General features: G+C 36.9%; 1 protein-coding gene across 8 annotated transcripts in view; it reads left to right on the top strand.

Annotated features, from left to right (window-relative positions):
• The window catches only part of SLC17A1 (solute carrier family 17 member 1), a 66,388-nt gene that overhangs the window by 5,914 nt on the left and 43,227 nt on the right, over positions 1–17,247 (top strand). For 7 of the 8 annotated variants that reach the window (XR_002345589.1, XR_002345588.1, XM_021098314.1 and 4 more), the window contains 2 exons: positions 9,811–9,895; positions 16,688–16,860. Coding sequence is in view for 6 of the 8 variants with exons in the window: in XM_021098311.1 (XP_020953970.1) it covers positions 9,811–9,895; positions 16,688–16,860 (258 nt within the window). In the remaining 2 variants the exon portion in view is untranslated. 8 annotated transcript variants of the gene reach the window in all.

The following is a 17,247-nucleotide window of genomic DNA, read 5'->3' as shown; positions in this document are numbered from 1 at the left end:
TTATGTGCTTTTGAGCCTCCTATCTATCTTTGGAGAAATGTCTATTTAGATCTTCCGACCATTTTTTAATTGGGTTTTTTTGGGAGATATAATGCTGTATGAGATGTTTGCATATTTTGGAGATTAATCCCTTGGTCACTTTACTTGCAAAGATTTTTTTCCCCATTCTGTCATTGTCTTTTTGTTTTATTAATGGTTTCCTTTTTTATATAAAAGCTTTTAATTAGGTCCCATTTGTTATTGTTGCTTTTATTTTCATTACTCTAGGAGGTGGATCAAAAAAGATACTGGTGCAATTTATGTCAGAGTGCTCTATTTTCCTCTAGGAGTTTTTAAATTTTTAATCTATTTTGGGTTTATTTTTGTATATTTCTGTATATGGTGTTAGAGAGTGTTCTAATTTCATTCTTTCTTATAGCTGTCGAGTTTTCCCAGCACCACTTATTTAGGAGACTGTCTTTTCTCCATTGTCTATCCTTGCCTCCTTGGTTATAGAGTAATTGATCATAGATGTGTGGGTTTTTTTCTGGGCTTTCTATCCTGTTCCATTGATCTGTATTTCTGTGTTTGTTTTTGTTTTGTTTTGCCAGCACCATACTTTTTTTGATGACTGCAGCTTTGTATTATAGTCTGAAGTCAGGGAGCCTGATTCCTCCAGCTCTGTTTCTCTTCCTCAAGAGTGATTTGGCTATTCAAGGTCTTCTGTCTTTCCATATAAATTTAAAAATTTTTTGTTCTAGGCCTGTGAAAAAAAATGCCACTGGTAATTTAATAGGGATTGCACTGAATTTGTAGATTGCCTTGGGTGGTATAGTCATTTTGATGACATTGATTCTTCAAATCCAAGAGCATGGTATACACTTCCATCTTTTGTTTCATCTTTGATGTCCTTCAACAACATCTTATAGTTCTCAGAGTACAGGTCTTTTGTCTCTCTAGGTAGGTTTATTCCTAAGTATTTTATTATTTTTGATGGTAAATGGGATTGTCTCCTTAATTTCTCTTTCTAATCTTTTGTTGTTAAGTTATAGACATGCAAGAAACTTCTGTGTATTAATTTTGTACACTACAGCTTTACTGAATTCACTGATGAGCTCTAGTTTTCTGGTAGCTTCCTGAGGGTTTTATGTGTATAATATCATGTCATCTGCAAACAGTGACAATTTTACTTCTTCTTTTCCAATTTGGATTCCTTTTCTATTTCTTCTCTGATTGCCATAGCTAGGACTTCCAAAACTTGTTGAATCAAAGTGATAAGAGTGGATATCTTTGTCTTGTTCCTGATCTTAGAGGAAATTCTTTGAGCTTTTCACCAATGAGATGATGTTAGCTGTGGGTTTGTCATATACGGCCTTTATTATGTTGAGATAGTTTCCTATATGCCAACTTTCTGGAGAATTTTTTTTTATTATAAATGGATGTTAAATTTTGTCAAAAGCTTTTTCAGCATCTATTGAGAGGATCATATGGCTTTTATTCTTCAGTTTGTTGATGTGGTATATAACATTGATTTGTGTATATTGAAAAATTCTTGCATACCTGGGATAAATCCCACTTGATCATTGTGTATGATCTTTTAATGTATTCTATTCAGTTTGCCAATATTTTGTGGAGGATTTTTGCATATATGTCCATTGACTATATTGGCTTGTAGCTTTCTTTTGTGTGGTGTCTTTGGTTTCGGTATCAGAGTGATGGTGGACTCATAGAATGTGTTGGGAGTGTTTCTTCCTCTACAAGTTTTTGGAAGAGTTTCAGAAGGATAGGTATTAACTCCTCTAAATATTTGATAGAATTTACCTCTGAAGCCATCAGGTTCTGGACTTTGGCTTTTTGGAAGTGTTTTTTTTTAATCATATTTTCAATTTTGTTACTGTGACTGGCCTAGTCATATTTTTTGTTTCTTCCTGGTTCAGTGTTGGAATTTGTCCATCTCTTCTAGGTTGCCCATTTTATTGGCATATAGTTGTTTGTAGTAGTCTCTTATGATACTTTGTATTTATGTGGTGCCAGTAATTTCTCCTTTTTCATTTCTAATTTTAATTGATTTGAGCCTCCTCCCTTTTTTTCTTGATGAGTCTTGCTAAAGTTCTATCAATTTTATCTTTTCAAAGAACTAGCTTTTAATTTCATTGATCTTCTCTATTTCCTTTGTCTCTATCTCATATTTTTTTCTGTTCTGAATTTTTCTTTCTTCTAACTTTGGGTTTTATTTTTTTGTTCTTCCTCTAGTTGCTTTAGGTGTTCATTTGGCACTTTTATTATTTCCTGAACTGAAATTGTATTGCTATAAACTTCCCTCTCAGAACTGCTTTTGCTGTGTCCCATGGGTTTTGGACTGTTGTATTTTCATTGTCATTTGTCTTTAGGTACCTTTGATTTCTTCAGTGATCCAGTGGTTGTTTAGTAGAATATTGTTTAGTCTCCATGTGTTTATATTTTTTGCAGATTTTCTTTTCTTGTGGTTGATATTTATTCTCATAGTGTTGTGGTCAGAAAAAAATGCTTGATACGATTTCAATTTTCTTAAATTTTAGTGAGGTTTTATTTATGGCCCAAGATGCAATCTACCCTAAAGAATGTTCTATATGCACTTTAGAAGGAGTATTATGCTTTCAGATGGCAGATTCTATAAATATCATTAAGTCTGTCTGGTATAATGTTTATCTTAATGTGTCATTTAAGGCCTGTGTTTCTTTATTGATTTTTCTGTTTGGATGATATGTCCATAGATGTAAGTGGGGTGTAAAAGTCCCCTACTATTACTGTATTACTGTCAATTTCTCCTTTTTTTTGCCTGTAAGCAGTTGCCTTATATAATGTGGTGCTCCTATGTTTGGTGCAAATATATTTACAGTTGTTATATCTTCTTGGATTGATCCCTTCCTTGATCATTAGGTAATGTCCTTCTTTGTCTTTTGTAACATTCTTTATTTTAAACCCTATTTTGTCTGATATGAGCATTGAGACTCCTGCTTTCTTTGATTTCCATTTGCAATGGAGTATCTTCTTCCATCCCCTCACTTTAAGTCTATGTGTGTCCCTAGATCTGAAGTGGGTCTCCTGTAGACAGAGTATATTCTGGTCTTGTTTTTGTATCCATTCAGGTAGTCTGTCTTTTAGTTGAAGCATTTATCCATTTACAGTCAAAGTAATTATTGATACATATGTACTTACTGTCATTTTTTAAATTGTTTTGGATTTGTTGATTTTGAACTTTTTTCTTCTCTTACTGTTTTGTTCTCTTGTGATTTGATGAGTATCTTTGGTGTTGTATTTGGATTGCTTTTTCTTTTTTAATGTGTGTGTTTATAGACCTTTTTGTGTTAGTGGTTCTCATGAGGTTTTGATACAGCATTCTGAATATATGCAAAATTATTTTAAGTTGCTGGTTTCCTTAATTTCAAATGTGTTTTCAATTTCCTGAGCTTGTACTTTCCTTGTCTCACAAGTGTTGGTTTTGATATCTTATTTGTATGTGACACCTATGTGATTTACTGTATGTTTGCCATTACTGGTGAGCTTTCACATTAATAATTTTCTCATTTTTAGTTGTGGCCTTTTCTTTTCAACCTAGATAAGCTCCTGTAGTATTTGTTGTAAAGCTGGTTTTGTGGTGCTGAATTCTTTTAGCTTTTACTTCTCTGTAAAGCTTTTGATTTCATTGTCTCTGAATGAGAGCCTTGATAGGTATTCTTGGTTCTAGGTTCCTCTCCTTCATTACCTTAAATATATCTTGTCCCTCCCTTCTAGCTTACAGAATTTCTGCTGAAAAGTCAAGTTTTATCCTTACAGGGACTTCCCTAGTATGTTAATTGTTACTTTTCCCTAAGGTTTTAATATTTTTTCTTTGTATTTGTCAGTTTGATTGTATGTGTCTCACTGTATTTCTCCTTTGGTTTATCCTGTATGGGATTCTCTGTTTCCTCAACTTGAATGAATATTTCCTTTCCCATATTAGGGAAATTTTCAGTTATAATCTCTTCATATATTTTCTATGGCCCTTTCTCTCTCCTCTCCTCTTTCTGGAATCCCTATGATGAGAATGTTGGTACATTTAATGTTGTACAGAGGTCACTTAGATTCTCCTGAGTTCTTTTCATTCTCTTTTCTTCGAGAGCGATTTCCACCTCACTTATTCACTCTCCTGCCTCTGTTATCCTGATATTTATTCCTTCTAGTGTATTTTTTGTTTCAGATATTGTGCTATTCATTTTTTGTTTGTTCCGTTAAATCTTCTAGATCTTGTTAAACACTTCTTGTAACTTCTCGATCTGTGCCTCAGTTCTTTTCCAAGATCTTGGATCATCTTTACTATCATCACTCTGGATTCCTTTTCAGGTAGATTGCCTATCTCCTCTTTATTTATGTGTGTGTTTATCTTGCTTCTTCATCTAGAACATGTTTCTCTGCTGTCTCGTTGTCTAACTTTTTATGTTTATGGTCCCTTTGACAAGCAGGTGTATAGATGCAGCAGCTGGTGCCCAGCCCTGGAGTTCTCAGGAGGTGGTGGCAGCTCAAATGTACCCAGAGCATGTGGTGGGAGCTCCAGTACCACAGTACCTCTTCTGGACCAGATGACTGCTAGGTGTGGGGTCCATGAGGGGAGGTAGCAGTGGTTGACCATTTTCAGGACTACTCTTGGTGGGGTTGGGGGTGGTGGAAGTGGCTCCCATGACTTCTCTGTTATCTGGCAGCTCTCAAGACCATTCCTTGTAGCTGGCAGTCAGCAGCTACTTCCATGGCTCTTCACTTTGCCAGGTAGCTCTCTTGAGAGCTCTCTATAGCCATTCCTGGGGTCCCTCCCTTTGTTGGGCAGCTTGTGGGAGCACTCTCTGTAGCTACAGGAGTGGATGTCATTCCTCTGGCCCCTCCCCTTGCCAGGAGGCTTGTGGGATTGCTCTCTGCAGCCATGATGGGGGGTGGAGGCTGTTCTTCCCATTGCTGAGCAGCAGCTATTTGAACTATTGTCCCTAGAGCTGGAGCTGCAGTAGGCAGTGTCCTCCTGCCTGACAGCAGGTGCAGAGAGCACAGCTGTAGTGGTGGATCATGCCCTTTCCTTCCAGCAACTCCAAACAATGGCACCTGGCCTCCAGACCTATCCCAGTTTCCTCAGCTTATGCCCTCGAATGTAACTTCCTTTGATTCTAGTCCCTCCAGGCCATTTCCTCACAGCCAACCCTATCCCACCCTCCTAACCCCCAGAACAGGTAGTCCCAGTTCTAAGTCTGATTTCCAAAGCCCACCCCTGCCCACACAAGCCGAAAATCATCTCAGGCTAGGAAGGGCAGGACGGTAGCACTGACCATTTGTGCAGGACTGTTTCCATTTTAACTGTTTTAAACCAAATACTGGGTTGTCTTTTGAGATGCTAAAGTTACTCCTCTGTCACAGGTGATCTCCTCACCAGTGAGGGGACTTCCCAGGGTGCAGGAGCTTTTCTTTACCAGCTCCTTCCTAGTGGTGCTGGTCCCACCCCACTTCCTTTCTCATTTTCTCTTTTCCTTTTTCTTCTTTCTTTTGTCCTACCTTGTTTTGTGAAGATTTTCTTGCTCTTTTACTTCCTGAGGTCTTTTACCAGCCTTCATCAAATTTTCTGTGCAAATCATTCTACATGTTAGTTGTATTTTCAGGGTTTTTGTGGGAGTAGGTGAACTTCACATCATACTGCTTTACTGTCTTCTCCTACTCTCTATAGCTTATTTTCCTAAAGAAAAAAAAAAAAAAAAAAAAACCCACACACTTTTTCTAGTTCTTCCACTGAAAAGGCCTAGAAGTAATGAGTACCCCAGTGCCCAGAGTGTGATCTCTAAATATTATTTCATTCTGAAGTGTACCAGCACTCCTTAAAGTCCAGGTCTGAGAACAGAAAACACCTAAGAGGACCCTAGAAAAGTTTTTTTGTGCTAGAAAACAAGCTATCCAAGACCACTAAGGTCATGTCGTAATGACGCAAGAATCAGCTTAGAGGGACTCCTACTGGCCAAAGAAGAGACAGTTTGAGCATCAAAAAAGAATAAGGACTGTGATGGATTGAAATACTTCAAATAAATTCCATGAGGTCATAATTTTACTTGGTTGCCTTACTAAGGCACTAAATTATTCTGAAATTTTATAAGGTATCCTAACTTTCCTATTAAATCTATATTTCAGGGTAACTAAATATTTGATAAGGTGAACTTCCTATTTTGTAGAAAATTCCAGCTCGTAAATGAAGTCATGATAGAATTACAAAAATCACCATTTTGCAACTTGTAAAGAAATAACAAGTCTAGGTAACATTAGCAACTGCTAAAAACCACAGGTGAATGGTTGATAAGTGCTTTATTAGTGGATAAGTCAAAGTGAGAATAGCTGAACCCACTGATCAATCTTACTTCACTAAAAGTGAGAAAATATGCTATGATGAAAGCATCCAGCTCCACTAGGATGTATTCTTGTTCTGAATCTAACCAACTCTATCTACATACCTAGCAGTTGCCAGGATGTAAGGGATGAAGAAATACATCTTATGACCCAAGAAGCAATTAACCAGATAAATTATGAGCATCATTTTGCAAATGACTGTGTATTTTTATTGTTTTAAATAACAGCAAATAGAAAATGAGGGAAAGAATTGTTATGGAATTAAAGAAACATATGAGCCATATCAATTAAGTGCCATATGTGGATCTTGTTTGGATTCTCATTTAAATTATCAATTGATAACTTTGAAGCAGTAAAGAAAACTTTAATTAGATTGTACTGAGTTATTTATTAAATGTGCTGATAGCATTTTATATTTTTTAAAGTCCTAATGAAACATATATCCATGCTGTGCTTTTTATAAGAGAATTGACATGACATTAGGTCTGAGATTTACTTTTAAAATACTATGGAAAACAACCATTGAATATATAGAAAATCAAATGGGCAAATATTGGAAATTGTGGAAACTGATGAATGGGTATGTGATTATATTAGACCAGGCTATTTTTTACATGTTTGAAATTTTCCATAATGTTAAATTAAAAAAATTTGAGAGGAGTTCCTATCATGACTCAGTGATAACAAACCCAACTAGGATCCATGAGGATGCAGGTTTGATCCCTGGCGTTGCTCAGAGCTTGTGTTGCGGTGAGATGTGTAGGTAGCAGACGCAGCTCAGATCTTGCATGGCTGTGGTGGGCAGCTGTAGCTCTGATTCAGCCCTAGCCTGGGAACTTCATATGCTACAGGTGTGGCCCTAAAAAGAAAAAAAATTTTGATAAGGAAAACACAGAATCTAGATGTAGAATACAGAAATAATTTCAAATCGTATCAGAGAGCAGTGTAAAGCTTTGGGACCAGCAATCAGGATAATGGTTCCTTCCTAGGTAATCAGTACCTAGAACTGGGGATATTGATACTTGATAGGAACATTATTTACTTGAAACATGGACCTTAAACAATGGCTGACCTGGGACATCCAATCAATAAAAGGCCTCCTGTCCCAGAAAATAACAGAAATTGCCAGCCTTCATGACAAACAGGACAAGTAATGCAAACACCCTGGAATAGCCAAATGGAAATAAGACTTTCATGGATTTCAGAAGAAGAAAAAAATTCCAGCTGAATATGGCAAGATATCAAAATCTCTTGAGCAAATGGGTTGAAGGTTTTCAGTACTGCTTTAAGAGGAAAATGACTAATTTATAAGCATCTTTTGTGTGCCAAACATGTAACATGCACTTGAAAAGATAACAAAAATGCAGTGTTCCCATTATGGCTCTGCGATTACCAAACCCGACTATTATCCATGAGGATGCAGGTTCAATCCCTGGCCTCAGCTCAGCAGGTTAAGGATCTGGCTTTGCCATGAGATGTGGTATAGGTTGCAGACATGGCTTGGATCCAGTGTGGCTGTGGCTGTCACATAGGCAGGCAGCTACAGCTCTGATTCGACCCCTAGCCTGGGAACCACTGTGTGCTGTGAGTGCAACTCCAAAAGGAAAAAAAAAAATGCTTAAGTATGTAGGAAGCTATAGTGCAAAATTCTTGCATTAAGGGCTTAGATATTCCTATCTGATAGGAGGTTGCCTTCAAAGAGTTCCAAGGTAAGATGCTCCCAAGCACAGCTATAGACAGGAGGCTGAACCAGGAGAACTTAAGTCATTGCAGAAGTGATGAGGGAATTCATACTCTTTCTGAGTAGCTTGAATATCAAACAGATGTGACCTTTGTTAAAAATGAAGTGGGGAGAGAAGAGGGAAGGAGAGGGAAGGTGAAAGGGGGCAGGAGAAGAGGAAGAGAAGAGGAAAAGAGGCAGAAGGGAAAGGAGGGAGGAAGGGGAGTGGGAAACCAATAGAGAATTTATAAGACATTGGGAAAGCCATAATATGCCTCTCCAAATAGTAGTGTACATGCAGAGCCACCCTCAATAGAAAAATCCTGGGAACACTTAAGGACCAGGCAGGTTCTAACTCCTTGTAAGGAAAGAGACTGGGGGGTATCTATTATGGTTATGAAATTACTAGCATATCTCTACGAATTCTCCAGTTCATTGGATGATTTTAACACTAGCACTCCTCCCCTGAAGATTCAAGGCAAGAATATAAGTGAAGTTAAAAATTAAGTTTTTAACTGACCCAGGGAGATCAAAGGATATAGTGAAGGATTTAGGTGACTGAAATAAGCAAATTTGGAAATTCTGGATTTTTGAAAGTTGTGAGGAAAGTCTTCACAAGGAAAGAATTGCTTGTCTGTCCTGAATCAGGTTAGTGATTAGATGCTTATATGTAACTCATAAAATAAAATGTATAATTCCCCAGAAGGATGGATAAGGTGGGCTTCTCTGTTAGAGATCTTGTCAAAGGTATTTTGCTATCTTGGGAAATTTTGGGGAAAGATATTTATTTTCACAGGTTTTTTACAAGGGAAATTAAACATATTTCTAGGGGTGAGTGTGAGGTAGAGAGTTACATGAAAAGACAAGGAAAGAAAAGTGTGCATTGTATGGTGTCTGTGGTGTATGAGATGGACAATGTATAAATGTATTTGTGGTGCATATGGTGGTGGTGTGTCTGTTTGTGTACTGAAATAAAGAGCAGTTCCAAAAGATGTTCCAATGTGTAATAACGGTGATTGGCAAATTACTCATTTAAAAATATTTTGCAAATGCAGTCCTAGGAATTTTAAGTGTTTTTTGGTGTCACATAAGCTGATGCGGTCAAAACTTTGTTGGATTCACCCACTCTGTTGAGCTTCCCCCAAGCAAATGCAGACCTGGGGTTGATTTGTCCAGGGTAATGGGGAGGGCATAGCAAATTATTTGCCTCTCCTTACAAGGGCACTGTTAAAAAAACAGATCTTTTAGTTCTATGAAGATATAAGAAAAATAAAAGAATTTACTTTACCTTTAATTCCTTTCCTGACATTCTTCCTTTCTTGTTATACATCAAAGTTTCTGACCCTTAGCAATCTCCTTTTGTCTGAAAAATCTTTTTACATTCCTGCAGGATAGGTTCCCTGGCAATAAATTCCCTCAGGTTTGTTTGTTTGATCATCTTTATTTCTCTTTCACTTTTGAGGGATTTCTTCACTGGATGTAGAGTTACGGTTTGACAGAATTTTTTATTTTCTATAGTTTTCAGGTTTTCTGTATATTTTGAATCAACAAAAATATAATAAAAGTGAAAAAACAGAGCAAATGGTTGATAGAATTGAAAGTGTGCTAGTGTGACAAATCAGGTTTCCTTTTGATTAATGTTTTAAATCAGAGAGGAGTGGTAGGTGGATTTTGATCAGTTCCTCCCTTCATTATGCTGATGTCAATGTGTTTTGCACTTGCAGTGGATAGAGAACAAACTTTTCAGCAGGAAGAGAAGCAACTGGAGCACCCTTATGCTAATGGATAACCAGGTCCCTCCCAAGAAAGGTAGGAATTATTTTCTGTTCCATCATATAGGCTTTCTTCTTGAATAGGACAGCATAGTTTCCATGTGAGAGGATTTTTTTCCCCCCATAAATGTAAGAGATCTCAGAAGCGTTCAGGAAATGGGGTTGAAAAACACAAGCCCTGTTATGGGTTTCCATTAGAAAAACCCTGTAGAAAAAGAATCCATGTATCTTAAGATACATAGTATGTTATTTTGATTTTTATACACTTGTCAGCTTATGGAGAATATCAGAAAGAGGTCCATGATTTTGGCAGTATCCATGGATGGAACTGAGGCAGGATGAATGTTCTTGAATCTTTGCACCCTTGGAAAACAACAGTTGGATTTTACAGAATATTTTTTAAGATCAATTGTTTATCTTGAGTAGGGCAGGGAGAAAACTATAATAAGGAATTACTCCTGTCAAATTAGAGTTATGTGCATGTCATGGGGACAAAAATCCCAGAGGAAGGGGTGGGCAACAGGTTGTATACTTTTTCAATTTATATAAATGTTAGTAGTCTATTAAATTTTATATTCGTATATCAATTTTGATATTTGATATTTTTATATTATCCCTTTTATCTACATTCATATTTATACATGAACATATAAAATAAGTAAATGATATAAACATTTATATGTTTATATGTATAAATGTTTACATGCTTTTAAATGTACACATATGTATATATATAAATGTATATATGTGTGTGGGGGGGTGTATGTGTATAAGGATTTTTGTCCTTATTCTTGACATTTTCTTCCTTTTAGGGTTTTTGGGTTTGTCCCTTTGTTCATTTTCCAAGTCTTTGAGTTTTCTTTTCTCTTCTGATAAATATGTTCAGGGATATACTTTTTGTTCTAAATTTCTATGAATTTGACCTTCAATATCCTACTCTTACTTAGTCCCAAGCACTTTGGAACAAACACCCAGCATGATGTATTTTTTAACTCGACTTATTTAGAAGTAGTTCATGTTCTTCTTGGGGAAATGTGGAGGGAAAAAAATGAACAAAACTCAAAAGGGCACAGATAACTGACCATGACAAGTCATCCTTCACACGCAGTAAGAATTGCTTCACCTTTGCCTTGTAGAGGCTTTTCCCCTCCTCTAGGGATTCTCCCAGTATTTCCTTCAGCTTTCCAAGACTATTCACTTCCCTTTTCCTTTTGATATTTTTTTTAAAGAATGAGGTTGTTTAGAAAGCTTTGGAGCAAGTCATCCTGGGTATGTGTGTATACAAGCGTGGTTTGAGATGTTTTTCAGATGACCTAAGGACAGTGAGTTTAAAGTCAAATGAGGGGCTGGGTGATGATTAAATTTCAGAGGCTTTTTTTTTTCCTTCTGCTCTGTTCCAAGGTTCAAACAGGGCAGAAATTTTTTTCAGTTTGCATGGACATGTCAGGCAGTGCATTTACCCTTTGCCTACTCAGTAAGTCTTTAGCATCTAAACATTTAGGGAGATGGTCTCTTACTAGATCTTCCCATTGCCAGGTCTTTGTATTTGACTCCTGTTTATCCTGTTCCCTGGGAAGTAGAAGAAACCCCTGAGATCAAATGTCTTCAGGGCAAAAATCTGCCTTCATTGATGGGTTTATGCCTTGAGGACTCTGTCTTCACTAGACCTTTGGCCTGAATCTTTCCTGCCAGATCATTCACACTTTCAATGAAATGTTATTTTAAATATAGTTTACCTGATACGCTTATCTGTTTACAAAGGGAGATCAGTCCAGAAAACTAATTTTCCAGGCAATAATGCTTTTTTTTCACTTAACAATATATCTAAATCATATCCCACATTTATACCTAAGGATCTTGCTCTTCATTTTTTGGAGATGCATATGAATTGGAATGAATATAATTTAATTACTGATTTATCTAATTTGTTTCAAATCTCTTACTGCTTCAAACAGTCTTCAAAACTTGTATGTAATGATTTAAAATTCAATTTAGTGGGATTATATAAGAAATACTTAATGCAACTAAATAAAATAGCTTCAAGTATATAATGTAAAATTAACAGTACTATAAAAAGACACAAAAACCCTAATAAAATATTAGCAAGACAAAATCAGTTTGTAAAAATTTTTTAAAAATCACACAGTGTACTTTATCTTGGGACTGAAAGAATAGTTTTATATTAGAAAGTAGATAATTGCCATTCAACACAAATTAAAGAGGAAACTACATGATCAACCTCAACGGGTAGAGAAAAATATCTTTGAGATAAACATTTACGCCCAGTGAAAACTGCTAGGTAACTATGAATATGTGATAGGCAGAATTCTAAGATGGTGCCTTTGCAGTCTTGAGTGAACCAAAGTGCAGAGGATGAAGTAGAGAGCTCAGAGGGTGGAGCCAAGAGCCACAATGATTATTCCCAGGCCTTGAGAAAAATCTAACATTTGTCTAGCTGAATTTCAAAACCCTTATGGATCAGTGACTCCTTTTTACTCTCCATTTTTCCCCTTTTGGAACTGGAATGTCTGTATCAGTTATCCTGTGCCTGTCCCACCATTGGGGGCATACAATTTGTCTCTTTATTTTTTTCACAAATCCACAGATAGATACTGTACCCAGGGGTGGATTACTTTTATGAAGGCTCATCCACACAAGTTGTAAATTATGTAGATGATAAAATTTTGTAAGTTTGAGCTAATAGGATTTTGGTAAGATTTTGGACTTAAGTTGATTCTGTAATGACATGAGACCTTTAGGAACCTTGGGAGGACGTAAGTATGTTTTGCAATGGGCTGAACATGGATATTCTGTGACCACAGGGTGAATTGTAATAGGCAGATTTCTAAGATTTCCCACAAGATTCTGGCCCCTGGTGTACACATGCCTTCCTCTAATTAGCAAACCCTAAGCTAGATGCTGCTGGGAGCGATTTTGCAGATCTAAGTATGGCTCCTAATCAGCTGATCTTGAAAGAGGGAAATTATCCAGGTAGAACTGATCTAATCACATGAGCTCTAAATTTGAATCTAGGGGTCAGAGAGCAGTTAGAGAGGTTTGAAGTGTAAAGGAGATTCTTCCTTGCTGGCTTTGGGGATGGAAGGAGCCATGTGACAAGTAATGAGAACAGCTTCTTAAAACTGAGAGCAGCAATTAGCTGACAAACTAGCAGGGAAACGGCAGCTTTAGTACTGAATTGGAAAAAAACTGAATTCTTTCAATAACCTGAGTGAGCTCAGAAATAAATCCTTCCTTAGAATCTCCAGCCAAGAACTCATCTTGTGCTGCTGATCCCTTGATTTTAGCTTCTGAGACCAGGAGTGGAAAATCCAACCAGACCTGGCTAAAACTTCTGACCTACAGAACTGTAAGCAAATAAATGGCTGTTGTTTTAAGCCATTAAAGGTGTAAAATTTTTTCACACGGCAATAGAAAACAAATATACTTTATAACGCATAAAGCACATTGATAACAAAACCTTCAAACATTATCCAAAATGTAGAAATTTTAGAATCATTCTGTGTAAATCAGGAACAATGGCATAAAACCAGGGATGCTTGAGGCCATCAATAATGTACTGGTAGTTCTGATCCAGTGAGACCATGGAACTAAAGATAGGGGGATAGGAAAAAAAATAAAATCATCATTATATGTATAGTTCCTACATAGAAAATATCTCAAAACTAGCAAATGAATTTTTAGAAACAATATTAACAATATTAACAATATTAACTTTATCCCAACCATAGACAGTTAAAAAATAGAACTAAAGGGAGATCCCATCGTGGCGCAGTGGTTAAGGAATGTGACTAGGAACCATCAGGTTTCTGGTGTGGTGTAGACCAGCAGCAACAGCTCCAATTAGACCCCTAGCCTGGGAACCTCCATATGCCGCTAGACAGGCCCTAGAAAAGGCAAAAAAAAAAAAAAAAAAAAAAAAAAAATAGAACTAAAGAAACACCAAATTACCCTCCATTGTGCTGTAACAATGCAGATTCCCTCCTCTTTTCTTGCAAGCTTACCAGCAAGTGTGCTTTTGGATATATGCCAATTTGATATGCGATCATAGATTCTCTTTTCACATTTTTTTGAAATGTGTGGGGGCATTATTCTACCTACCACCGATCCATAACAGTTATTTGAGTTATAATGAATTCAACCCACGGAAACAAGTTCTACTTATTTTAAGATGCAATTTTATTTGTAGAAATCTATTTGGCACAAACCTTTTCTGGAACATTTGATATTTAGACATTAAACCACATAATTTCCAATAGATTTTTTTTAACCTCTTTAACCCATTGCTCTACCCCACCATCCCACCTCTGGCAATCACTAATTCATTCTCTGTATATGTGAACTTTATTTTTTTTTTATTTTTTTCTTTTTTTTTGCTTTTTAGGCCCACACCTGTGGCATATGGAAGTTCCCAGGCTAGGGGTTGAATCAGAGCTGCAACTGACAGCCTCTGCCACAGCCACAGCAATGCAGGATCCCCAACCCACTGAGGGATCAAGGCCAGGGATCAAACCCACATCCTCATGGATTGTAGTTGGATTTGTTTCCATTGCAACATGACAGGAACGTCAAGCTTGATGTTGGTTTTTTTTTTTTTTAATTCCACACTTAAGAAATACACAGTATTTGTCTTTCTCTGTCTTACTTAACTAGGATTAGTGCCCTTGAGACCCACCCATATTGTTAGCAAGATTTCTTTCTTTTTAAACTAAAACACTAATTCAAAAAGATACATGGACCCAAAGTTCATAGCCTCATTATTTACAATTGTCAAGATATATAGAAGTGACCTAAGTGTCCATTAATAGATGAAAGGATAGAAAAGATGTTTTGTGTGTATATATGAATATGTATATATATACATATACACATAATGGAATATTATTCATTAAAAATGGAATTCTGCCATTTGTAACAACATGGATGGACATAGAGGGTGTTATGCTTAGTGAAATAAGTCAGACAAAGAAAAATATTCTATATTTTCCTTTATATATGGAATCTAATGAATAAAAAAAATAAAAGAGAAACAGATTGACAGATATGGAGGCAAACTAGTAATTAACAGTGGGGAGAGAGAAGGGAGGAATAGGCAAGATGGGGATGGGGGATTAAGAGATAAAGACTTCTATGTACAAAATAAGTAATGAGGATATTTTGTATAGTACAGAGAAATATAGCCATTATTTTATAATAATTTAAATGAAGAATAATCTATAAAAATATTGAATGACTATGATGTACACCTGAAACTAATATTGTGTATCAACTATATTTCAATTTTAAAAATAACCTTATGAACATGACTCATAGAACACTACTTTCGAGTCTCACTATGTCCCTTGTCCTCCTCACCAACAGGAAATTGCTATTTTAATATCTTGTCACATAAATGAATTTTGCCTATTTTTGAAATTGATAGAAATCATGTACATAAAAATAGCATGCACTCTTTGTCATTTATCTTCTTTGAGTATATTTTCTTTGTGATTCATCCAGATTGTGCAGTGTATCAGTGCTTCCTTTATATTTCTGAGTAATATCCATTGTATTAATACACTACGGTATGTTTGTCCATTCCAAACATTAGCTATTTTTTTTGTCTTTTGTCTTTTTAGGGCCACACCCCAGGCATATGGAGGTTCCCAGGCTAAGGGTCGAGTCAAAGCTACAGCTGCTGGCCTACACCACAGCCATAGCAATGCAGGATGCAAGCTGTGTCTGTGACCTACACCACAGCTCACAGCAACGCCAGATCCTTAACCCACTGAGTGAAGTCAGGGATTGAACCCGCTTCCTCATGGATACTAGTCGGGTTCATTAACCACTGAGCCATGACAGGTACTCCACTTCAGCTATTTTTGAATAAAGCTGCTATAAATGTTTCAGCACCAGCCTATTGTAGACACATATTTTTATTTCTCTTGAGTGCCATTTGTTGAAAAGACTGTACTTTCCTCCAATGAATTGCATTAGTATATTTATTCAAAAGCATATGACCATATATATGCCTCTCTCGACTTTCTACGTTCTACTCTTGATGAATTTATTTGGCCTTACAACAACATAACACTGATTATTCTAGCTTGAAACTACCTTAAATACACTGCTTTTTTTTTTGCTTTTTGTTTTGTTTTGTTTTTTCTCCTTTTAGGGCCACACCTGTGGCATCTGGAGCTTCCCAGGCTAGGGATCGAATTGGAGCTATAGCTGCCGGCCTATGCCACAGCCACAGCAACGCCAGATCCAAGCCACATCTTCAACCTACACCACAGCTCATGGCAACACCGGATCCTTAACCCACTGAACAAGGCCAGGGATTGAACCCACAACCTCATGGTTCCTAGTTGGATTCATTTCCAATGTGCCAGGACAGGAACTCCCATTGCATTTTTTTTTTAAATGCAATGTTACTTGGAAATGTGCATCAGTTTCCCAACCATATTATTCATGTAAATGTGGAGACAAAAGCAGTTTACTGGAGGGAAGGGCTTTTTTTGTTATTAAGGGTATTTATTTTCAAGTGTAACTAAGGATATTTGTAAACAGTTCCTTTAAAACAGACATGAGTCAAAGTACTTTGAGGACTGGCTTAATTTTCTGGGACATTCCATTAGGGATGAGGTGTTAGGGGGTATGAAATTATAAGATCAGTCTCACATCTTCCTATTGTATCATAATTTCTCAAAGGCCGGTTAGTAAAATAAAATTTTAAATTGACACCAAGCGGTCCAAATTGCTGAGAGGCCCTTCCTAAAGGTAAAGTATGTTTTTACCTCAGCTGTATTAAACTTTATGTTCTTCATTCCAGTTCCAAAGTTCTGTTCCGTTCGCTACGGAATTGCTATCTTACTGCTCTTCTGTAATGTTGTGGTAATGTCACAGCGTGTGTGTATAAGCCTCACTATGATCGCCATGGTGAACAGCACAGAGCCGCATGGTTTGTCCAACATCTCCACAAAAGAGCTCCAGGATAACATAAAGGTATGTCAAAAATAAGATCCATGGGAAGTTCCCCTTGTGGCTCTGTGGTTAATAAGTCTGACTAGCATCCATGAGGACACAGGTTCAATCCCTGGCCTCACTCAGTGGGTTAAGGATCCGGCTTTGCCATGAGCTGTGGTGTAGTAGTTTGCAGGCTTGGCTTGGATCTCGAGTTGCTGGGGCTGTGGCATAGGCCAGCAGCTACAGCTCCAATTCGACCCCTAGCCTGGGAACATCCATATTCTGTGGTTACAGCCCTAAAAAGACAAAAAAGAAAAAAGTAAAAACACAATTCTACGTACAATTGCATCAAAAAGAGTAAAATTTACAGGAATAAATTTAACTAAGATGCAGCACTTATGCACTGAAAACTATATGACACTGATG

Source organism: Sus scrofa, chromosome 7 (genome assembly GCF_000003025.6).
Source record: "Sus scrofa isolate TJ Tabasco breed Duroc chromosome 7, Sscrofa11.1, whole genome shotgun sequence".
Lineage (NCBI taxonomy): Eukaryota > Metazoa > Chordata > Mammalia > Artiodactyla > Suidae > Sus > Sus scrofa.
This window is presented reverse-complemented; position numbering and strand designations above follow the sequence as displayed.